The 20,902-nt window shown below is 40.2% G+C and overlaps 1 protein-coding gene across 1 annotated transcript in view; it reads left to right on the forward strand.

The window, feature by feature from the left end:
* The window catches only part of LOC122560705 (3-phosphoinositide-dependent protein kinase 1-like), an 80,816-nt gene extending 60,328 nt beyond the window's left edge, over positions 1–20,488 (forward strand). The window contains exons 8-14 of the mRNA XM_043711644.2: positions 2,088–2,156; positions 3,088–3,184; positions 7,088–7,261; positions 8,307–8,524; positions 10,928–10,985; positions 14,310–14,462; positions 15,481–20,488. Coding sequence (XP_043567579.1) covers positions 2,088–2,156; positions 3,088–3,184; positions 7,088–7,261; positions 8,307–8,524; positions 10,928–10,985; positions 14,310–14,462; positions 15,481–15,594 — 883 coding nt within the window. The 3' untranslated portion in view covers positions 15,595–20,488. The remainder of the gene's footprint in view (positions 1–2,087; positions 2,157–3,087; positions 3,185–7,087; positions 7,262–8,306; positions 8,525–10,927; positions 10,986–14,309; positions 14,463–15,480) is intronic.
* Positions 20,489–20,902: the final 414 nt, after the last annotated feature.

Raw genomic sequence — 20,902 nt, forward strand, 5'->3', positions numbered from 1 at the left:
ATCCAAAGGGTTTTTGCAAATACGTTAAGGACAAAAGGGTAACGAGGGAGAGAACAAGGCCCCTCAAACACTAGCAAGGCGACCTTTGTGTGCAGCCACAGGAGATGGGGAGGTACTAAAAGAGTATTTTGCAATAGTATTTACTGTGGAAAAGGACATGGAAGACATAGCATGTTGGGAAATAGATGGTGACATCTTGAAAAATGTCCATATTACAGAGGAGGAAGTGATGGATGTCTTGACATGCATAAAAGTGGATAAATCCCCAGGACCTGATCAGGTGTACCCGAGAACTCTGTGGGAAGCTAGGGAAGTGATTGCTGGGTCTTTTGCTGAGTTATTTGTATCATCGATAGTCACAGATGAGGTGCCAGAAGACTGGAGGTTGGCTAACATGGTGCCACTGTTTAAGAAAGATGGTAAGGACAAGCCAGGGAACTATAGACCAGTGAGCCTGACATCGGTGATGGGCATGTTGTTGGAGGGAATCCTGAGGGACAGGATGTACATGTATTTGGAAAGGCACGGACTGATTAGGGATAGTCAACCTTGGCTTTGTGTGTGGCAAATCATGTCTCACAATCTTGAATGAATGTTTTGAAGAAGTAACAAAGAGGATTGATGAGGGCAGAGTGGTAGATGTGATCCACATGAACTTCAGTAAGGCGTTTGACAAGGGAAACTGGTTAGCAAGGTGAGGTCTCATGGAATACAGGGAGAACTAGCCATTTGGCTACAGCACTGACTCAGAGGTAGAAGACAGAGTGGTGGTGGAGGATTGTTTTTCAGACTGGAGGCCTGTGACCAGTGAAGTGCCACAAGGATCAGTGGTGGGTCCACTCCTTTTGATTATTTATCTGAATGAATTGGATGTGAGCATAAGAGGTATAGTTAGTAAGTTTGCAGATAACACCAAAATTGGAGGAGTAGTGGACACTGAAGAATGTTATCACAGATAACAACGGGATCTTGATGAGATGGGCCAATGGGCTGAGAATCGGCAGATGGAGTTTAATTTACATAAATGTGAGGTGCTACATTTTGGGAAAGCAAATCTTAGCTGGATTTATGCACTTAATGGTAAGGTCCTAGGGAGTTTTGCTGAACAAAGAGACCTTGGAGTGTAGGTTCATAGCTCCTTGAAAATGGAGTCTCAGGTAGATAGGATAGTGAAGAAGGTGTTTGGTATGCTTTCCTTTATTGTTCAGAGTATTGAATACAGGAGTTGAGAGGGCATGTTATAGCTGTACAGGATATTGGTTAGGCCACTGTTGGAATATTGCGTGCTATTCTGGTCTCCATCTTATCGGAAAGTTGTTGTGAAACCTGAAAAGGTTCAGAAAAGATTTACAAGGATATTGCTAGGGCTGGAGGATTTGAGCTATCAGGAGATGTTGAATAGGCTGGCGTTGTTTTCCCTGGAGCATCGGAGGCTGAGGGGTGACCTTATAGAGGCTTATAAAATGATGAGGGACATGGATAGGATAAATAGACAAAGTCTTTTCCCTGGGGTGTGGGAGTCCAGAACTAGAGAGCATAGGTTTACGGTGAGAGGGGAAAGATATAAAAGAGACCTAAGGGGCAACATTTTCACGCAGAGGGTGGTGCGTGTATGGAATGAACTGCCAGAGGAAGTCATGGAGGCTGGTACAATTGCGACATTTAAAAGGCATCTGGATGGGTATATGAATAGGAAGGGTTTGGAGGGATATGAGCCAGATATTGGCGGGTGGAACTGGATTGGGTTGGGATATCTGGTTGGCATGACGAGTTGGACCGAAGGTTCTGTTTCCGTGCTGTACATCTCTGACTTTCCAGTGCCCTCTGGGCAGTTAGGGATGAGCAATAAATGCTGCTGTAGCCAGTGAAATCCACATCCTGTGAACAAAGTTTTTAAAAATAACTATTTAAATTGAATTACAAACATGAGCCCACTACTCTGACTGGGACTTGAATCCAATCATTCAATTTATTCACATAATAGCATTCTTCAACTGTTACACCTGTTACTTGTTGAAGTAAAAATGTAAAACGATGGGTAAATAGACCAGCTACTGGATTGACGTTTATTTTTCTAACCCCTACAGTTCTGACCTCTGGGCTCTTGGCTGTATTATATACCAGCTGGTAGCTGGATTGCCACCATTTAGGGCTGGGTAAGTGCTCAAACCTATGAGATGAATAGCATAATGTAATAGGGAACTCGGCTCTACAATGTTATTTCTATACTGGCAATTTGATCTATTGCGTTCAAACGTTTCAACATTCAAGTTTGATTTTTTAAAAATTAATTCCTATTAACTTGACTGAGGGTACTCTGAATAAAACTGCTAAGTGTGAGACTTTTAGGTGCTGTAATATACTTTTTGGAAAACTTAATCTTTTCGCTTTGGGCATGAAGTTCTTCCTCCTTCCTTATCTCAGTGTATGATGTGCCATTCCCGATGAACAGTGATGTGGCACAATTAGTGTGTTAAATGGAACTGCATCAATAACTGGCCCTCTTTTTGTTTTTTTTCCCCCTCCCCATCCTTAGTTGCAGTTGCAACTTGATGCACATTAAAAAATATTTCCATGGTACTATGATGAAACATATTTGGCTACCTGTGAGCTGCCTTGTCACTAAGTTTTAACTTGATTGATTGGAATGGGCTTAAATTTAAAACAAAGGATCAAATTTATAAAATAAGCACAACTGTGCATGCTAGAAATCTGAAACCAGGAGTGCTGAAGAAACACCATTCCTGGCAGCATCTGCTGAGAGAAAAACAGTCAATGTTTGACAAGGGTCACTGGACTTAATGTTGACTGTTTTTCTCTCAGCAGATGCTGCCAGACCCAGTGTTTTACCAGGGCATTGTGTTTTTGTTGACCAAACTTATACATTTTAATAGACAAATGTGTTTCCAGGTAGCAATATTTACTATTTTTTTTAATCTGGTGCTTACTAAATGTTTTTATTCAGTGGCGTTAAGTACCTTGAACTTTATAACTTGATAAATTCGCTTAGCCTTGTGAATATTTTAGGTGTCTAGATATCTGCTTGATACGATTATTAATCTCTGTGATTATTTTTTCTCTCTATAGCAATGAATATCTCATATTCCAGAAAATCATTAAGCTAGAATATGAATTCCCAGAAAAGTTTTTTCCAAAAGCAAAAGATTTGGTGCAGCAACTTTTGGTAAGTAATTTAATGTCCCTTTTCCTCAACCAGTGCAGCAACCAAATTCTGACCAACTCCAACAGTTTATACTCCTAACGTCTCATTTGAATAACAAATCACAATTCAATAGTATTAAAAATACAGTTGAAAGAAAGGATGATAAAGTCAGCTTTCGTAATGGTGTCACAACCCCCTTAACCTGAAGGACACAATTGGATTAGTCTCCCTGTTCAGTGTTTTGAACAGCTATAATGTTCTCTCCCAGCAGTTGAATAGTTGAGAATCTATATAATCAAAATTTATGCAATGAATATAACCGATGTAATGATATGATTCGTGGAGAGATTGAAAATTCCAAATAGCCCTTTGAAATTATTTTTTAAAGGAGTCCTTTCTGAAACCAAGGTGCTTTTTGCCTTTTTGTAAAAAAAAACAGTCATGGGAAAGATGAACATGTTTACTGTACAAGCTTGAGCACTCTGGGTTTTGGAACTTGAGTGGCAGCAGGAGTTGCTGTCGTGCATCCATAAGGCAGAGGACTAAGTGGGTAGCATGTTTATGGAACTAGTTACAGCGTAGATCAGAAGAATGCAGTCAGAGGGAATGGGTGACTGTCAGGATTCCAAGAAATCGAACAAGATGAGTAGGAATGGAAATGAGGTCCTCAAAGGAGATATCAGGAAGCTATATCAGAGATTCCATGGCAGGATCTATAAAGCAGTAGTCTCAGGATTACTCCCAGTAACAAACATAGAAATATGAAAACTGAGCAAGTAAAACATGACTGGAAAGCTGGTGTAGGAGGATGGGCATCAGATTTGGAAAGACGTTAGGCATCTATAGGCAGGGTGATCTACATCTGAACAGGGGTGGAATAAATATCCTTTCAGAGAAATTTGCTCGTTCTGTTGCGGAATGTTTGAGCTACATTGACAGGACAATGGAAATTTGTGGATAAATTCAGAGCGGTGAATAGGAGGTTGAAATTTAGTCAATGGGGTTTAAAAATTGTTCAGCGCAGAAATTTAGCAGTATTTAAAAATATATATGTAAACATATATAAAGCCAATGAGCTCAGAGCACAGATTGACTTGTGCCTCCATATTCCTTTGTTATAATAAAATTTGAGTTTGAGGTGCAAAGATCGCAGTTCATCATCCATGATTATAGAATTATCAGGCAAGATAGCAAAGGAAATTTTTTAAAAGTAGGAAATAGCATCATTGGCTAAAGAATCATTTGCAACTATGAGGAGGGATGATATACTAAATTAATTATCAAATGAGGCATATGTGTTGAGCTCAGGAACAAAAGGGGCAAGCTGTATTGCCAGCTATATACTATAGACCTCAAATAGTGGGAGAGTTTAGAGGAGCAAATATGTAGATAACTTTGAATGTATTAACAATAGGAAAAGAATAGTTGAAATACAGTGTGAAAGGCAAACATGGTACAAATTTCTTGAACTAAATTCAAGTGAACTTCAGTCAACATGTATCAAGCCCAACAGGAAAGTATCCAATTCTACATTATCTTAGGAATGAAGTTAAGCAGGTGAATGAAAAAGCAGCAGGTGATCATTTTGGAGAAAATGATCATAATTCAGTTATTTTTAGCACCATTGTGGAAGAGGACAGATAACTTGTGTAAAAGTACGAAGGCAAACTTGACAAAGCTGAAAGATGATTTGGCAAAAGTAGACTGGGTACAACTGTTTGAAAGAGAGTTTTTGGTAAATCAGTGGGAGATGTTCAAAAGCAACATTCTACATAGTGTACACATGTCCCCTCAAAGAAAAAGGGTACTGGAAAATCTAGAGACCCTAGTTATACAGAAGTATTTTGGGTATGATAAAGCGGAAAAATTGAGTTTATGATTAGATTAGATTCCCTACAGTGTGGAAAAAGGCCATTTGGCACAACAAGTCCACACTGACCCCTTGAAGAGTAACCCACCCAGACCCATTTCCCTCTGACTAATGCACCTAACACAATGGGCAATGTAGCATGGCCAATTCACCTGACCTGCATGTCTTTGGACTGTGGGAGGAAACCAGAGCACCTGGAGGAAACCCACGCAGACACTGGGAGAATGTGCAAACTCCACACAGACAGTCACCCAAGGCTGGGATCGAACGCAGGTCCCTGGCGCTGTGAGGCAGCAGTGCTAACCACTGAGCCACCGTGACGCCCCACGGTCTCAAAAAGTAACAGTTTAGGAACCTTCGAGGAGTACAGAATAATAAAGTAAAAACACGTTTTAAAAAGAAGAGGAAAGAGATCCGAAAAAATGGCTGAATAAATTAAGGACAATCCAAACATGTTTTTGTACATTAGAGCAAGATGATGAGAGGAAAAGATATGGGTCTATTGGAGGTGAATGTAGTAACTTGTGTGTGGATACAAACGTTGTGGCCAGGGTTCTAAATGAATGATTTGCCTTGTTTCCATGAAGAAGGATGATGCAGATCTTCTAGTTACAAGAAGAATTAAATACTAGATAGAATAAGCGTAATGAGAATGGAAGTATTGGGGGGACTGAACTTTTTGAAAGTGGACAAATCACCAGGGTAGGTTTAATTGTCTCCCAGACTGCTAAAAGAAGCCTGGGAGGCAGTAGCAGAGATCTGAGGATCTTTTTCTAATCCTCACTTAGTACAAGTAAGGTACCGTAGGATTGGAGGTCTGAGAACATTATCCCATTTTTCAAAACGAGTGTGAGAGGTTGGCCAAATGTTTTGTGGCAGAGTGATTAGCAAAGTCAAAGCCAATGGGATACAGGCAATGTGACAATTTGTATCTAACATTATTTCCTGTTGCTGAGATAAAGGTGAATGGTCAGCTGGTTAGGCTAGGATTTCTTTCCTTCGAACAATGTAGGCTGAAGGGTGACTTAATTGAAATGTGCAAAGTAATAAGGGGCTGGAACAGAATGGACAGGGAATTCCTGTTTTTCCCCTAATGGCAAGTTCAGTTATCACAGTGCACAGATTTCAGGTGATGGTAAAAGGATTAGATGAGACATGAGGAACAACTTTTTCACCAGGTAGTGGTGTTGGGAATTGGGTAATCCTCAATTCATTTAAAACTAAACCTGGATCTGCCTTTCAAGCACTAACCTGCAAAGCCACGTGATGGAAATGGGCGTTGCTTCATCTGGTGGAAACACAGTGGGTTGAATGGCTTCTTTCTGTGCTGCAATTTTTCTGTGGTTCTGAAATAACCCTCTGCTTTTTGACCATTTGAGGCCCAGTGTTATAATTTTAAATCTGTGCATGCCATTCCCTTGTTCCTACTGTTGATTATATTGCAAAACATTGTCAGCATTATTTAACCTTTGTTATGCATGTAGATGACCATAAACCTAATTATTTATGTCTGATCTGTTTATTTTTGACTGGACTCTAATGTAGTATGATGTTAGCTAAGTGCCAACAACTGTATGAGTTCAGGCTCTGCTTGCCAAAAACTCACTACGATTGTTGGTTTGAAAATTTGATGTGCTGTAGATTGAGTTTGACTTTTGCTTCATGGTTTTTCTCATTAGTACAGTTCCCTGAGATGGACAGTCTTGAGTTCAAGTCTTAGTCCAGGGATATGAGCACATCAGTGTATGCTGTGGTAGGCTGTTTTTCAGATTACCTTTCCAGCTGATTGTAAAATTTTCTTTAGATCTATTCAAAGAACAAGGGAGTTTTTATGGTTTCTTGCCTTGCATGTTGCTGTCCTTACCCACCAGAGTGCTCAAGCTGTCTGTAGGACATGGTTAGTGAATTCACCCTAATAGAAAAAGTGAAAGGACTTAATTACACACCAACTAAATTAGTGGGTGAAGAGTGTAGCAGAATGACCACTGGTGCTTGGAATAATTTGGGTATTTGCCTTTAACACCAAGAATACTTTGCCTATTCCAACATCTTAGGTGTTCGAACACACCAAGCGCTTAGGCTGTGAAGAGATGGGAGGTTATGGACTCCTCAAAGCCCATTCATTCTTCGAACCTGTTGCTTGGGAAAATCTGCACCTTCAGATCCCCCCAAAACTCACTGCGTATCTCCCGGCAATGTCTGAGGATGATGAAGATTGCTATGGCAATGTAAGTACTCAGACCCCTGCACCAAACTGCTTTGGCATTTTCTTTATGTTGTGTATCATTTTGTACTTTAGCAGTCACTTTATCTTTGAGATGATTTAAATGAATCTTACTGTTCACATCAACTGAGTTTTCAATCACTGCTGGAATTTGCATCTGGAATGTGGGCAACATCACACAAGACTGGAATACACTGATCTTCTTGCCTGTGTGTAATGGGCATGAACATCAAATTGGACTGAGACATCTCTTCCAAAACCCCTCTGCTTATTTGGTATGTGGTATTCTCACCAATAAATGAAGCTGAGTTTTCAATTGTTATATCCATTTCCTTTCTAAAATTCTCTTCCAACACAGTTTGCCTTGTGACTTTCCTACCTTCCTAAGTCTCCTACCAAATCTTGTGGTCTTAAATGGTTGTAGGGAGGAGGAAATTTCTATTTGATAGAACTTGCATCATAGCAGGCCACCTCCTTCAGTCTCTTGAATGTGCACCAGCATTGACTCCCTTACCAGAGCTTTCTTTTTTTTTTTAAGATTACATTTTAGATTACATTACAGTGTGGAAACAGGTCCACACCGACCCGCCGAAGCGAAACCCACCCATACCCCTACATTTACCCCTTACCTAACACTACGGGCAATTTAGCATGGCCAATTCACCTGACCTGCACATCTTTGGACTGTGGGAGGAAACCGGAGCACCCGGAGGAAACCCACGCAGACACGGGGAGAACGTGCAAACTCCACACAGTCAGTCGCCTGAGGCGGGAATTGAACCCGGGTCTCTGGCGCTGTGAGGCAGCAGTGCTAACCACTGAGCCACCGTGCCACCCACACTCTCTCACTCTATTCTTGTGTATTTTCTCTTTAAAATTTGTTTCCCTTCTGTTTGATTTTTAAAATTGTTTTTGTCTTACGTACCTTCTGAAATGTCATTTGTGTTTTGCCTCTCTGTTAAACACTTTGATATCAGAGTACACTAAAATGCAAGTTATTAAGCTGATTCTGTTCTTTCTTTCCTCTACCCCATGGTGACTGGCTGCAGTATGATGATCTACTCAGCCAGTTTGGTTGCATGCAGGTGGCTTCCTCCAGCTCGTCGCATTCGCTGTCTACACCTGAGCCTAGCCCTCCCCAGAGGTCAGGCAGTAACATCGAGCAGTACATTCATGACCTCAACGATAATTCATTTGAGCTGGATCTTCAGTTTACAGATGAGGATAAACGGTTGCTGCTGGAGAAACAAGCCAACAGAAATCCCTGGTAATCTGCGTCAATGTTTTTATTCGATGTGTTCACCATGTCCCTTTATGCTTGGTCATCTCCCAAACACGCAGTGTCTATATCACTCTGTAACTCCAGCTGGTACACTGCTTTGAGTCCTTGTCTCAGGAAGGTAGAGTTTCCTGATGTCCTTGTCAACACCCATAGAAGAAAGCTCCACAAGTATCACATCTTCACTGATACAGCCCAAAACGTCAGTGCAAAAAACAGGAGTGTAAAGTATTATCAAATGTCTTCAGCCAGGTACAATGATTAAATGATCTATCTTATTGGTCTCCCAGTATCCCTACTGTCTCAGATGCCAAATTTCAGCTGACTTCATTCTACATCACATTAAGAATTTATTGAAAGCTGTGTATAAAGTGAAGGCTATGATCGCAGGCAACATCCTGACCGTAGTGCTGAATATTTGTGCTTTAGGACTTGATGCTGGTAGCAATCATTTCAGTCCAGGACATTTCCATGAGTAATGAGGAACTTATGTAGTAAGTATTGATTAGAAGACAAGCCAGCAGAAATTCAAGGATGTTATGGCACACCTCTGGATCTGGTGGAACTTGAACCCAGGCTTTGTGACCTTGAGGTCAGGGCACTACCACTGTGCCACAAGAGCTCAGTAACGACCTGGACCTATCATCAGCTGCTTCATCAATTAGCTTCCTTGCATCTTAAGGTCATAAGTGGGGATGTTCACTGATGCCAACACAGTGGGTATACTCGTTTTGACTTCTGAAAATATGGAAAATCTCTATCTATATGTAGAATGACTGAACAACATTCAGCCTTGTCCCATTATGTGGCAAGTAATATTATGCCAGGTAATACCCACCTCCAATTAGAGAATACGGCTCCACAATATTGCCATTGTTGAATACCACTGACTATCCTGATCCTGGGGCTTATCATTGACCTGAAACATGATTTGGGCTAACCATATAAATACAATGCCTACAGGAGCAGGACAGTGGATGCTAGTTCTGTGGTGAGTAACCCACTTCTGATGCATGAAAGCGCTATCCATCATCTGGAATGCTCAAGTCAGGAGTGTGATGGAATACGCTCTTTTTGCATGGATGAGTGTAAATTCCAAACTTGAGAATCTTCGCACTGTTCAGGACTAAGCACCTCCTTGGCACCCCATTCTCCATCTTGAACAATAATTTCATCATTGCTAGCTCACAGTGGCAGCAGTGTGCACCATGTGAAGTTGCACAGCAGAAACCTGCCAAGGTTCCTTCGATGCAACTTCTAAACCTACAACCTGTATCTCCTTTTTAAAAAAAAAGGACAGCAGTCACATGGGAAAGCCACTTCATTCTGAAACAGAGTATTTAAAATCTCTCAGCCCTCTGAGAGAAAAACAAATCTCAACTCTGTCCTAAAAGGGTAACCCCTAGTTCTGGACTTGCACATAGAGGAAACATTCTTTCTATGTCCTCAGAGGAAACATCCTTTCTCAATCCACCATGAGAGTACAATTCAGGATCTTGTATACTTCAATAAAGTCAACTGTCACTCTTCTAAATAAACCCAACCTTCCAACTGACCCCCAAAGGACAACCCATTCATTCAAGGTTGTAATCTAGTTGGCCTCCTCTGAAATACCTTAAATACATTTATATTTTTCCTTAAATAAGGAGACCGACTACATGCAGTATTTGAGATGTCTTGATGATGCCTTGTGTAACTGAAGCATAGCTGTAATATTCTATGTTCTACATCTTGTAATAAAGGATAGCTTCCCATTACCCTTGTTGATTATGTACTGTACTGCCTATTGTATTTTTGTCACTGGAGTATCCAAAATGCACTGTACCTCAGAATTCCATAGTAGTAATTTGCTTTATCATTCTTCTTCCAAAGTAATGACTTCACATTCCCTCATATATATACTTCATCTGCCAGATTTTTGCTTGCTCACTCAACCTATCTGTCTTTCTGCAAACTCCTTATTTGTACGGTACACATTGCTACCACCAGCATCTCACAATGTCAGATTCATTGTCATTTGGCATTATGGCTATTAATTATGTTTCTGATAGAAAAATTATCATATTTGTGAGCTCAGCAGTCCCTTGTCCTACTCCAATATTGTTAATCTCCTGTATTAGAAAATACTCCTTTGCAGTGTTATAAATGTGCTCAACCGGATATTTGACACTTAAGAGATTGCAAACCAAAGGGAGTTTCAGTATTTAAAGGGTTTCCCCAGGATGTATTGGTATTTACAAAGGGTATTGGGCATTGGCTGGTGTGCTAGGTGAGTGTTTCTTTCCACTCAACACAAGTTTGGAATACCCTGATACAATATTGTTAACTACTTACCTGTTCTGTATTGCTTCCATAAACCTGCATGTTGCCAGTAATGCCTTTCTCTTTCAGGCACCAATTTGTAGAAAACAATTTGATCCTAAAGATGGGCCCTGTTGACAAGAGGAAGGTAAGCTTATTTTTCATTGATATCTAACAAACTCATTGATATCTGGCCAGCTGCTGAGTGGCTCTTGTCCCTGGTTCCAGATATTTGTTCTTTATCACATTATGGTCGGAGTAAAATTATTAGGTGGGATCAGAATAAGAGGGAATGTAATACAGCCTCAATTAGGATTACTGTGCATGTGTATGATTATGTGGAATCTGGTAATAGTTGAAGCTGCAGATGGAATTGCGAAGTGAAAATGTGATGTTGCTAGAGACCTGGCTCAAAGAAGGGGCAGGACTAGATACTTAATAATGCTGGATACAAAGTCATTCAACAATGATGAAGAAGGCAGTATTTATTCTGTATTCTTTCATGGGATTTAAACATCACAGAATGACTGGCATTTGTTGTTCATCCCATTTTGCCTTTGAGATAGGTGAGTTGACTCCATGAAACTCTACAGGCTAATTGGTAATGCATCAGTGAAGGCAAACTGCTGCAGAGAGAGGAAATACTAGTGGTTTCATTGACAGAATCTGTTTGACAAATGAGAAACATTCTTTAGGTGGGTTACATTGTGTACACTGGCACACCAATCTAGTTCTCAGGCTCTGAATTGACTTTGAACTACCAAACCACTACCCATGCACTATAGTGCTGTTGGTGTAACTGCATTGTTCAGGCACCTTGCTTATTGTGATTTCCTTTGCTTTTTTTTTTGCCATTGCAATCATGTCAAAATGGTCAATATTCATTATGCTTCAATGGGTAAAAATGTTTCTATTTCATTATTATGCTAATGAGAGTGTGGATAACTAGGCAAATTTGTTTGGACTGATCTGAGAAGTATTCCTAAAGTGCGCTTCCATTGTAAGTCAATTGGTCAAAAGTGTAAGGTATTATTTTTTGCTTGGCAATCATTGAGCACACTCTGCTGGCCAAAATCTGAAATCAGGCTTGAATTTGAATCTGCAAATACAGGGTTTTGAACATCTAACTATTGTACAAAGGGCAGAGTGAACTAAATGTCTCGAGGACAATTTTGAACATCAGTATGCTTCATTTCATCAGTAAAGGAGGAATTGCTAGGTCTGATTCTTGGTAATGAAGGGGGGCCAAGTGATTATTTTATCACAAATTTTAGTTGGCTGTGGAGAAGGATAAGGAGAGATCCCAAACAAGAATAATTAATTGTGGGAATGCAAACTTAAAAGGGGTGAGAACAGATTTGACCCAAATAAATTGAAAACAAAAATTTGCATTTTAAAAAAATGTAATTGAGCAATGTTTTTTTTTTAAAGAACTATGTTCTGGTAAAATTAGGAATATTCTCATGAGGGAGAAAGTAGGACAAACAAATTCAGAGTTACATAATTACAAAGAATGGGTAAATTGAAGCAGAATAATGGAGCTGATGGCCTAATGGTATTATTGCTAGATTAGTAATCTGGAGACCTGATTTGGGTTGGAATCCTGCTATGGCAGATAGTGGAATTTGAATTCAATAAAAATCTGTCTAATGATGACCGTGAAACCATTGTCAATTTTTCAGGCAAAACCCCTCTGGTTGATTTAATGTCCTTTAGGGAAGGAAACTGCCATCCTTACCTGGTCTGCCCTACATGTGATTCCAGGCCCACAGCAATGTGGTTGACCTTCTGAGCAACTAGGGATGGGCAATGAATGCTGGACTGGCCAGTGAAGCCCACATCCTTTGAATTAATTTAAAAAATGAATGCATTTGAGATAAGTGTCAGATTGATAATGCAAATGAGAGCCAGGCTCAATACATAAGGCTCAGAAGGGAAGTGAGAAAAGAAATAAGAAGCCAGGAGAGTATATATGAAGAGACTGAAAGCTAACATAAAAGAAAATCCAAAGACATAATGAAAGTTGCTACACAAGTGGCATTTTGCACTGAACAGATGCTGCTAACAAGACAAAAGGATGTTTTATCTGGCATCACTAAGTAATATGAATGAATTTCATTGTCATGTGCAGGTATATAAATTATACAAACCAGAGGGCATAGGTTTAGGGTGAGAGAGGAAAGATTTAAAAGGGACCTAACGGGCAACTTTTTCATTCAGAGGGTGATATGTGAACGGAATGAGGTTCCAGTGGAAGTGGTAGAGGCTGGTACAATTAAAACATTTAAAAGGCGTCTGGATGGGAATATGAATAGGAAGGATTTAGAGGGATATGGACCAAGTGCTGGCAAATGGGACTAGATTAATTTAGGATATCTGGTCAGCATGGACCAGTTTGACCAAAGAGTCTGTTTCCATGCTGTGCATCTGTGACTCTAATTGGTGACTCATACCAAGTAGCATATCCCTTCAGCTGTTTGTTCAATCACCTGTGCTTGCAAAACCCTGAAGATAATGTTTAATGTTAGATGTGTTTCCATAGTTGGACAATACTTTGAACAATCCTGTGTGTTTAGAATGTAGACTCACAATCAGTTTTAAAATGACCAGTCAGACTGTCAACACGACTCACTTAGTTACGAGAAGCTAAGTATATTTATGTGCACAACCTTGCCCTCTGCAGAGAATAAAAAAGCAACATGTCCAAGCAGAGTCTCTTTTTGAATTAACTAAAAGCGTGGCAGACATTAGTTACCTGAGGCATTCTCTGTTGAGGTGCCTCAACTGGCTGACATCAACTTGCCAGCTTCTCAATGCTTTTCCCTCCAGCAGAACTAAATTACTGCTCCTTTTGAAATTTGCCATTCTCACATTTGTGCTAAACTGTGAAACCAAAAAACTTTAAAAGCATGCAAGTCTGTCTTCAGCAATAAACAAACCCAAAAATCTAGTATAGCATATAATTGGAAAAGATTGATTAAAAAGAAGGGTCAAGCAGTTTGGGGATTTAAAAAGGGACGGGGGCATGGCTGAAGTACTAAAGAGTCCTTTGTCACTGTCTTTACCAAGTAAGGCGATGCTGCATAGGTCATGGAAAAAGAGGGATTTAGGAATTTCATTTTACCCAGAGGGTGGTTTATCTGGAACTTGCTACTTAAAAGGGTCATAGAGGCCGGAGTCATCAAGACATTTTAAGAAGTATTTAGATGAACATTTGAATGGCCATGGAATAGAAGGCTAGGGCCAACTACTGAAAATGGGATTAGAATAGATAAATGAATGATGACCAGCATGGACACAATGAGCTGAAAGCTGTAAAATCTCTGACAGTAAATGTGACACTGACCAGGAATGTTTGAGTTTTGTGTCCTTTGTTTGCAACAATGATCCTCATGCAGCGATGTTGATCTTCAGTTCCAGACTAGCTCTGTATTGATTGTTGCTGTAATTGAAAATGATTTTGACTGTACAGGGTCTATTTGCACGACGCCGACAGTTACTTCTCACCGAGGGCCCCCACCTCTATTACGTGGATCCTGTCAACAAAGTTCTGAAAGGGGAGATTCCCTGGTCACAGGAACTGCGTCCAGAAGCGAAGAACTTCAAAACCTTTTTTGTTCATACTGTAAGTCTGTTCATAGCACAGTTTGTTTTACGCATCAGACTAACCTAATCAAAGAAATTTTCATTGTAGATCAGCTGCTAGCTCTTCCTAATTAGGCTAGGATATCTCTGCTCAATATCAGTCAAATGCAGTGTTATTCACTCAAAAAACAGTGAGGGCCAATTATGGATACTGAAAATTTTGAAGATGCATAACGTCAAAAGCAGGATTGACGAGCGAGATTTGAGGTGTGTAGAGTTAGTGGGGTATGCAGGTAATGATGTATCGAGGCGGGGTGGTGCTTTTCCACACTTGTTTTGCAGATAAAATGATCGAAGCAGTGCTGAGGCTTCACTCGATTCCCTAGTCTCTGACCTCCAAATCATAGCAAGAGAAACAAAATCATGCATGCACACACAATCAGGACTTGGAAACATTATCAAGACTCTCCTGCCAGAGTCTTCACTGTCTCTGAAGAGGAGAAAATCATGACCTCGGTTGCTTGTGAGGTCACAGCCCTCAGTTTTAGGAACCCTGACTTCGACAGTTAATTCATCGTCTGTAATACAGTACAAAAAATATCCCAGGTTGATAAAATTAAGAATAACCATATGTGGCCCATTGGATGAAATCCAGCACTCAAGTAGGAGGAGCATTTGACAATGTAAAAGCCATTGTAAACTGGTCTTGGTTTGCAGCATGTCACCTTCCAGGTGACTCAAGAATACAACAGGATTCTCTGTGGAATGAACTTGAATCAGCCTTTATCCCTGTGGAACATTATGGTACCAGTGCTCTGGAAGTGCTTCTACATAAAACATTTTGATTACAGCTCCGAGTACTTGGAGTTCAAATAGGCCATTTTAGAACACATGAGCATTGATATTTTGAGTGTTCTCTCTATTCCCCCTCACCCCTCATCACCCCCCACCACCACCACCATTTGCCATTAAAGACAATGTGCAAGTAAAATGTTCCTTTGTAACATGATGTAGATGAGTTGTTATGCTGCCACTTACTTTAATGTTTTGTCCTGCAGCCAAATCGGACATATTATTTAATGGATCCAAGTGGAAATGCGCACAAGTGGTGCAAAAAGATCCAGGAAGTGTGGCGACGGCGGTACCAGAACCAACAGAATGCTGGCATTTAGTACAGTACAGCTGACATGAATGGAGAAGCTTCCCCATACGCTGCTGGTGCTCTACAGTCAGAACTTTAGCACAGCATAAAAAGCCACCCCACCCATCCCTTCCCATCTATTTCTTTCCTTTTCACCTCTTTCCCTCTTCTTCCCCCTCCCCCACCCTTTCTCTATCTTCTTTCCATTCACTGTCTACTTCCTCCCAAATTAAAAAAAAAAAGCCCATAGATGTCCACATAAAACCTTATGTGGAGGTTGAGCCGGGGACTGGCTTGCTCCAACCATTTCTCCTTCCTTCTTTCCTTTCCATGTAAATGGGATTGCAGGGGTTGCTTTGCCTGCTCTTTGTGCTGCAGGCCAGTTATATTGCAGTTAGGAGACCCCTTGCCTCTTTGTGAAATGTCTGCTCTCGTTCCAGGTTGCTGAATAATTGATGCTTTTAGGGAATTCATGCATTTATAAACTGCATCACCGGCAGATTGCAAAGCTCAATCGTGTGTGTACCCCGCAACCGCCATTCCAATTCAGGCAGCCCTTCATTTACACTGGGGCCTGACCTTTGTGATATTACATTTTTATTTTTTGTTTTACTTAAATTATTCAAGAGCTGTGTACATTTTCACTTCTGTTCTTGCTGTCTTCTGGCCTCTGACTCCTGCAGCATTGCTTTCTCATTTGTACGAATGCCAAGGGTATATAGTGGTACTGAGGAGTCGATGTGCATATAAACACACTTAAACACAGAAGGAAATACTTTATTTATGCCTGACCTACTTTACCAGAGTGAAATTGTATTGATCGAACTGTACAGCCCTATCTTTCAAAGTTGGTTATAGTTGGTCAAGCTACACACTCGAAACAGAAGATGAAGTTTTGTAATTAATTGACCTGTTCTTATTGAAGCAGCCCCATGTGCTGTGATAGAATTCTGTACATGTCTTGTTTTATATAATTGTTTGCTCATTTTGATTCATTTCTATAGCAGGCTGCTGTTAAGTTGTTGTCCATAATCATAAAGATTGAAATGGATTTTTGGTCTTGGGCAGTCAGTGCATTTCGCTTGGCTGAAGATGTTGATCTGAACAAGCTGGGGTTCAACACTGTGCAAAGCACTGAATTAATGCACGCTTAAACCAGCAAGTTATTTTGCTGCTTTCCCTTCCCTTAAAATGATTGAAGTATCTAAAATTGTTTCAGTGATGGTGCAATACTCACTCGCTAAAATTTTATACTTGCTCCGTGCTAGATTTCAGACATGGAGTCAGGCTTGTACACATCTGGAAGTGGCATGTGCAACCAGATGTTCACTTTGCAAGTTGCAGCGTTTTAGTTTCTGCTGTGACTGCAGTGACAACATAGTACAACATATGCCCAGGATCTGTCTTGAGCCAATGATCCCTGTATAAAGGGACAGGATGTTGAAGGCAGCAAGGATTTTGAGGTACTTGACTGTGCTCAATGCTGCACACATGTACACTTGACTGGATTTGAAAGTACCCAGTCGGCTGTTGTGTAACTTCTGTAAATTTTCAGTGTGTATAATATATATATATAAATAAATATATATGTGTGTGTTTGCAGGGGGAGGGTTAGAATTACACCTGGTACTTGTGTAACTGCAGTGAGACACTTCTGGGATTCTTTCTATTTTTGTGCAATCACAAGAGGAAAGAAGAAATCCATTTAAAGCAACAAAAGTCATTACTGGTTGGGGCTATCCCAATGCTTCACCTGTGAATAGCTGAGCCACAAATCGAAAGACACCTGGCTTTATCAATATCAAAAAGGTCAACTTAGCCTTTGCATCTTGGGGGCAAACAGTCCATCTTCCTACTCTTGTTTGTCATTCAGTGAACCCCTGTGAGCAAACCTTTTGGACTCTTGGGAATGGCGGCTCCCATTCCTCCCCACCCAACATGGATTACCTGCTAGCACACCAGCTCATCCACAGAGACTGACCACCCAGACAAGGGCTGAGAGAGTGGCTGTTGCCCATCAAACTAAACTCTGTCATTTTGCGTATCCTTGGGAAGAGGACGAAGTAACTCAGCTAATCTGCAATGATGATATCGTGTACATGTCTTGGGGCAGTGCAATCCTTCAAAGTTGGAGGATTTCGCCAAACTGCCTGGTGATTATGTTTACTATAACAGAATTGTACTGTCTACAACAGAAGCTATCCACCACATCACAAAGCCAGACATTTTACTCAGAGTAAAGGTGATTTACATAAAATTTCTGAAATATAAGTGACGAAACTCTTCACACATTCTTTTTGTTTTTGTTTTCCCTCCTTGATACGTTATCGTCTGCATGGCCCTTGATCTTTGGAGGTCTCAGGTGGGGAATTGTTGGCTTTCATGGTGAGCTGTGACTTCAAACCTCCTGTATCTAGGCTAAAAGAAAGAATTGTAGATGCTGAAGATCTGAAACCAAAAAAAAATTACTGGGGAAACTCAAACTCTGAAAACATCCATGGAGAAAAAGCAGAGTTAATGGTTCCAGTTCATTCTGACGTAGACCCACTGGACTCGAAACATTTACTGTGCTTTCTCTCCACAGATGCTACCAAGACTTGCTGAGTTTTTGCTTCTGCACCTGGTGTTGTACCTATCACCTGCTTGTGTTCAACAGGTTGAGCACTGCAGAATCTAGTTTGTGGCTCTTGACTCATTCAGGAGTTGGCTGACCTATAAAAAGTGGTCTTCAGTCAGTCTTCCAGTGATTGTCTAGCAAAAATGTAACTTCTTAGAATGGAGGGCTGGAGTCCAGCTGTGAGTTGCTTCTGCTGGAATAGAAACCAGCTGTCACCACAATCCATCATCTTGTCATTTTCCTCTGTTTACCTAGCTTTCTCTGACCTCTAAAACCTGATTAGTTGGAACCTCAGGAATTTACAGCCTATAATGTTACAGGATTGCCTCATGTTCTCTGTATCTACACCTAATGTACCAAGCTGTCAAAATCTTCTCCCAAGTCAAAGAGCCCCAATTCATTAGAATTATTGACTGATCAGGAGCTAACCAAGTTTTATTTTTATAGATGGTGTATTTGGGTAGGTCCCTGATAAACCACAAAAGCTTTAATCAGGGTAACATGCTTTCAAACCTGCTTGAAGCAGCAGGTGCAGCCACTGGTCCACAGGAGTTAGCATAATCACTCTAAGATCTCTGTTTGTTTTGACAGATCAATTATCGACAGTTTGCTTTTTACAGATGATAACAATGTTCACTGTGAGAGTATAAAATGTACGGGTCTTTTATTCCTCATGTTATTGTACATGTGGAAGGTAACAAGATTTCAAAAGGGTAGAATGCAGCAAAGTAGGTAGGACAGTAATGCAGATTTTGCAGTTTGGTAAAGAGGGGTAGGTTCAGTACCTTGTAAGAGACCAGTTGATAGCACATGCATTAGCTGCCTCATTGACTGCACTTATAAACAGAACTTGTTGTAATGCTGGGGACCTGTCGGTCTTTTTGCAGGTCTTAAGTTGCCTGTGTATACATATCAACCCTGTAATGACACTTGGTGAGAAAATGAATGGAGAGGGGCAACAGGAGTCCAGTACCTCATCAGTCTCCCAAAACCATAGTGTTGAAGCACTATGGGTTAAGCACCTTGTATTGTTACCTGGTGCATAGTTATCAACCAATGCCAAACAGAAGCAGCAGTGTTTCCTTCCCCTACGTATACTTTTTGTGAGAGTGTAAATTGAGGAATTGATTACACATTTTGGCATCATATTGAGATGAAGTTCATGAATTTCATGTTCAAAACATCCATTTGGCTGTTTGCTTATGACTGTACAATTGGTGACCGCATCCATGGCTTGCTGCCTTAATCTGGGAGTCCTTTCCAAATCTGCTCAGTGAGCATGTTTTTTTGTGTACAATGTGCTTTTTTTTGTGATTTCATTTTTGATATTTCATGTTTGTATAAATCTGATTCACTTAGCATGTCTACAGAACAATGAGAAGTGAGTATATTTCAATCTTGGCACTTTACAGCTAGTGCTTTTTCAGCGAGCAAGTACAGATTGTCTTAATAAAATTTGTCATTCCTGTTCCTTTCCAGTCTGCCAAATTTTCAACCTTATCATGTAGAATTGTATCATTTTCTGCAGTTCTAATTCTGTATCTCCTTAAATTAAAACAGCAAACATGTGTTTGGCACAGTTGAAATTTCATTGTTGTGATGAATGCAGTAACTCGATTTTGGATTAGTGTCTAAAATGTGGAGAGAGGACTTGCAGATAAAGAGCATTAAGCTCATGTACTCTGATATCACTCATCATTGCTCTCGGAAACCCTAGTTGTGAGCAATCCAGGGGAAGGAATTCTCTCCCTCCCAAAAAATCCTTGCCGCTTGCACATTTTGTCCAGGATGGTAATCATTCGGCTGGTCACATAGTGTCAAAATCCTGTCTGGGTTAGAGACCAGTGGCACTGATACACAAGGGCAATGGGTAAAGTGAAGACAGTCTGAAGCAAGAAATGCAATATATTAAACCACACACTTTATTTTGTTTTTGTTTTATTCGTCAAATCACTTACTGGTTAAAGCTAGCGTGTAGTTCAGTCTGTTATTTAAATTCTAATATATGAGTTGCATCTGGAGTTAATTCATGTTCAGGGGCCATGTTGTGTATGTATGTGATGTTCAGCCTTTGAATATGAATAACTATTGTAAACTATGATATTTTGACTTTGTTTCCAGGCTTTTATTATATAAATTTTCTATTTGGTCAATGATTTGAATCATATTCTTCATAATTTAATGAACGTATAATATTTTCTGAATATTTGTGCTTTAGATGGAGCGGAATGATTTGATCTTTCACGTAATGCTCAATAGTTCTGTAATTAAAGCATGTAGGGGTTGCAGGTATAAAATATCAAATCTTTCTCTTGCCTCGTTATTTGAACATGCATCCCAGTCGGTCACAGTGGTGCTAGTGGGACAGAAACCTATTGTTTGTGATTTGAGCTTCTGCGTTTGACTGCTGAAATCCAGTACAGAAGAAGCACTTTCTAGTGAATATCTAAATAATATGACACTCTTTTGCTGCTTTATCCCAAAGAACATCACCAAAAATATTTATCTTTCATGTGGCAATGCTCATTCTCGGATCCTACTTCTCCACATGAGTCTCACTACACATCACATTGATGTAAAGCAATTTTATGTTTCATGGAATGTTGCATAAATGTACTTCTGGCATTGACATTACAAAACATCGATGATCTTGGGTTTTTTGTGCTTTTCATGTCAACTTATCATTTGATACACAAACTTGCCCAGAACTAAAGTAGCTCTT

This window comes from Chiloscyllium plagiosum, unplaced genomic scaffold (assembly GCF_037043375.1).
Source record: "Chiloscyllium plagiosum isolate Xiang-an unplaced genomic scaffold, Cpla_swu_hap1 HiC_scaffold_20, whole genome shotgun sequence".
Taxonomy (NCBI): Eukaryota; Metazoa; Chordata; class Chondrichthyes; order Orectolobiformes; family Hemiscylliidae; genus Chiloscyllium; species Chiloscyllium plagiosum.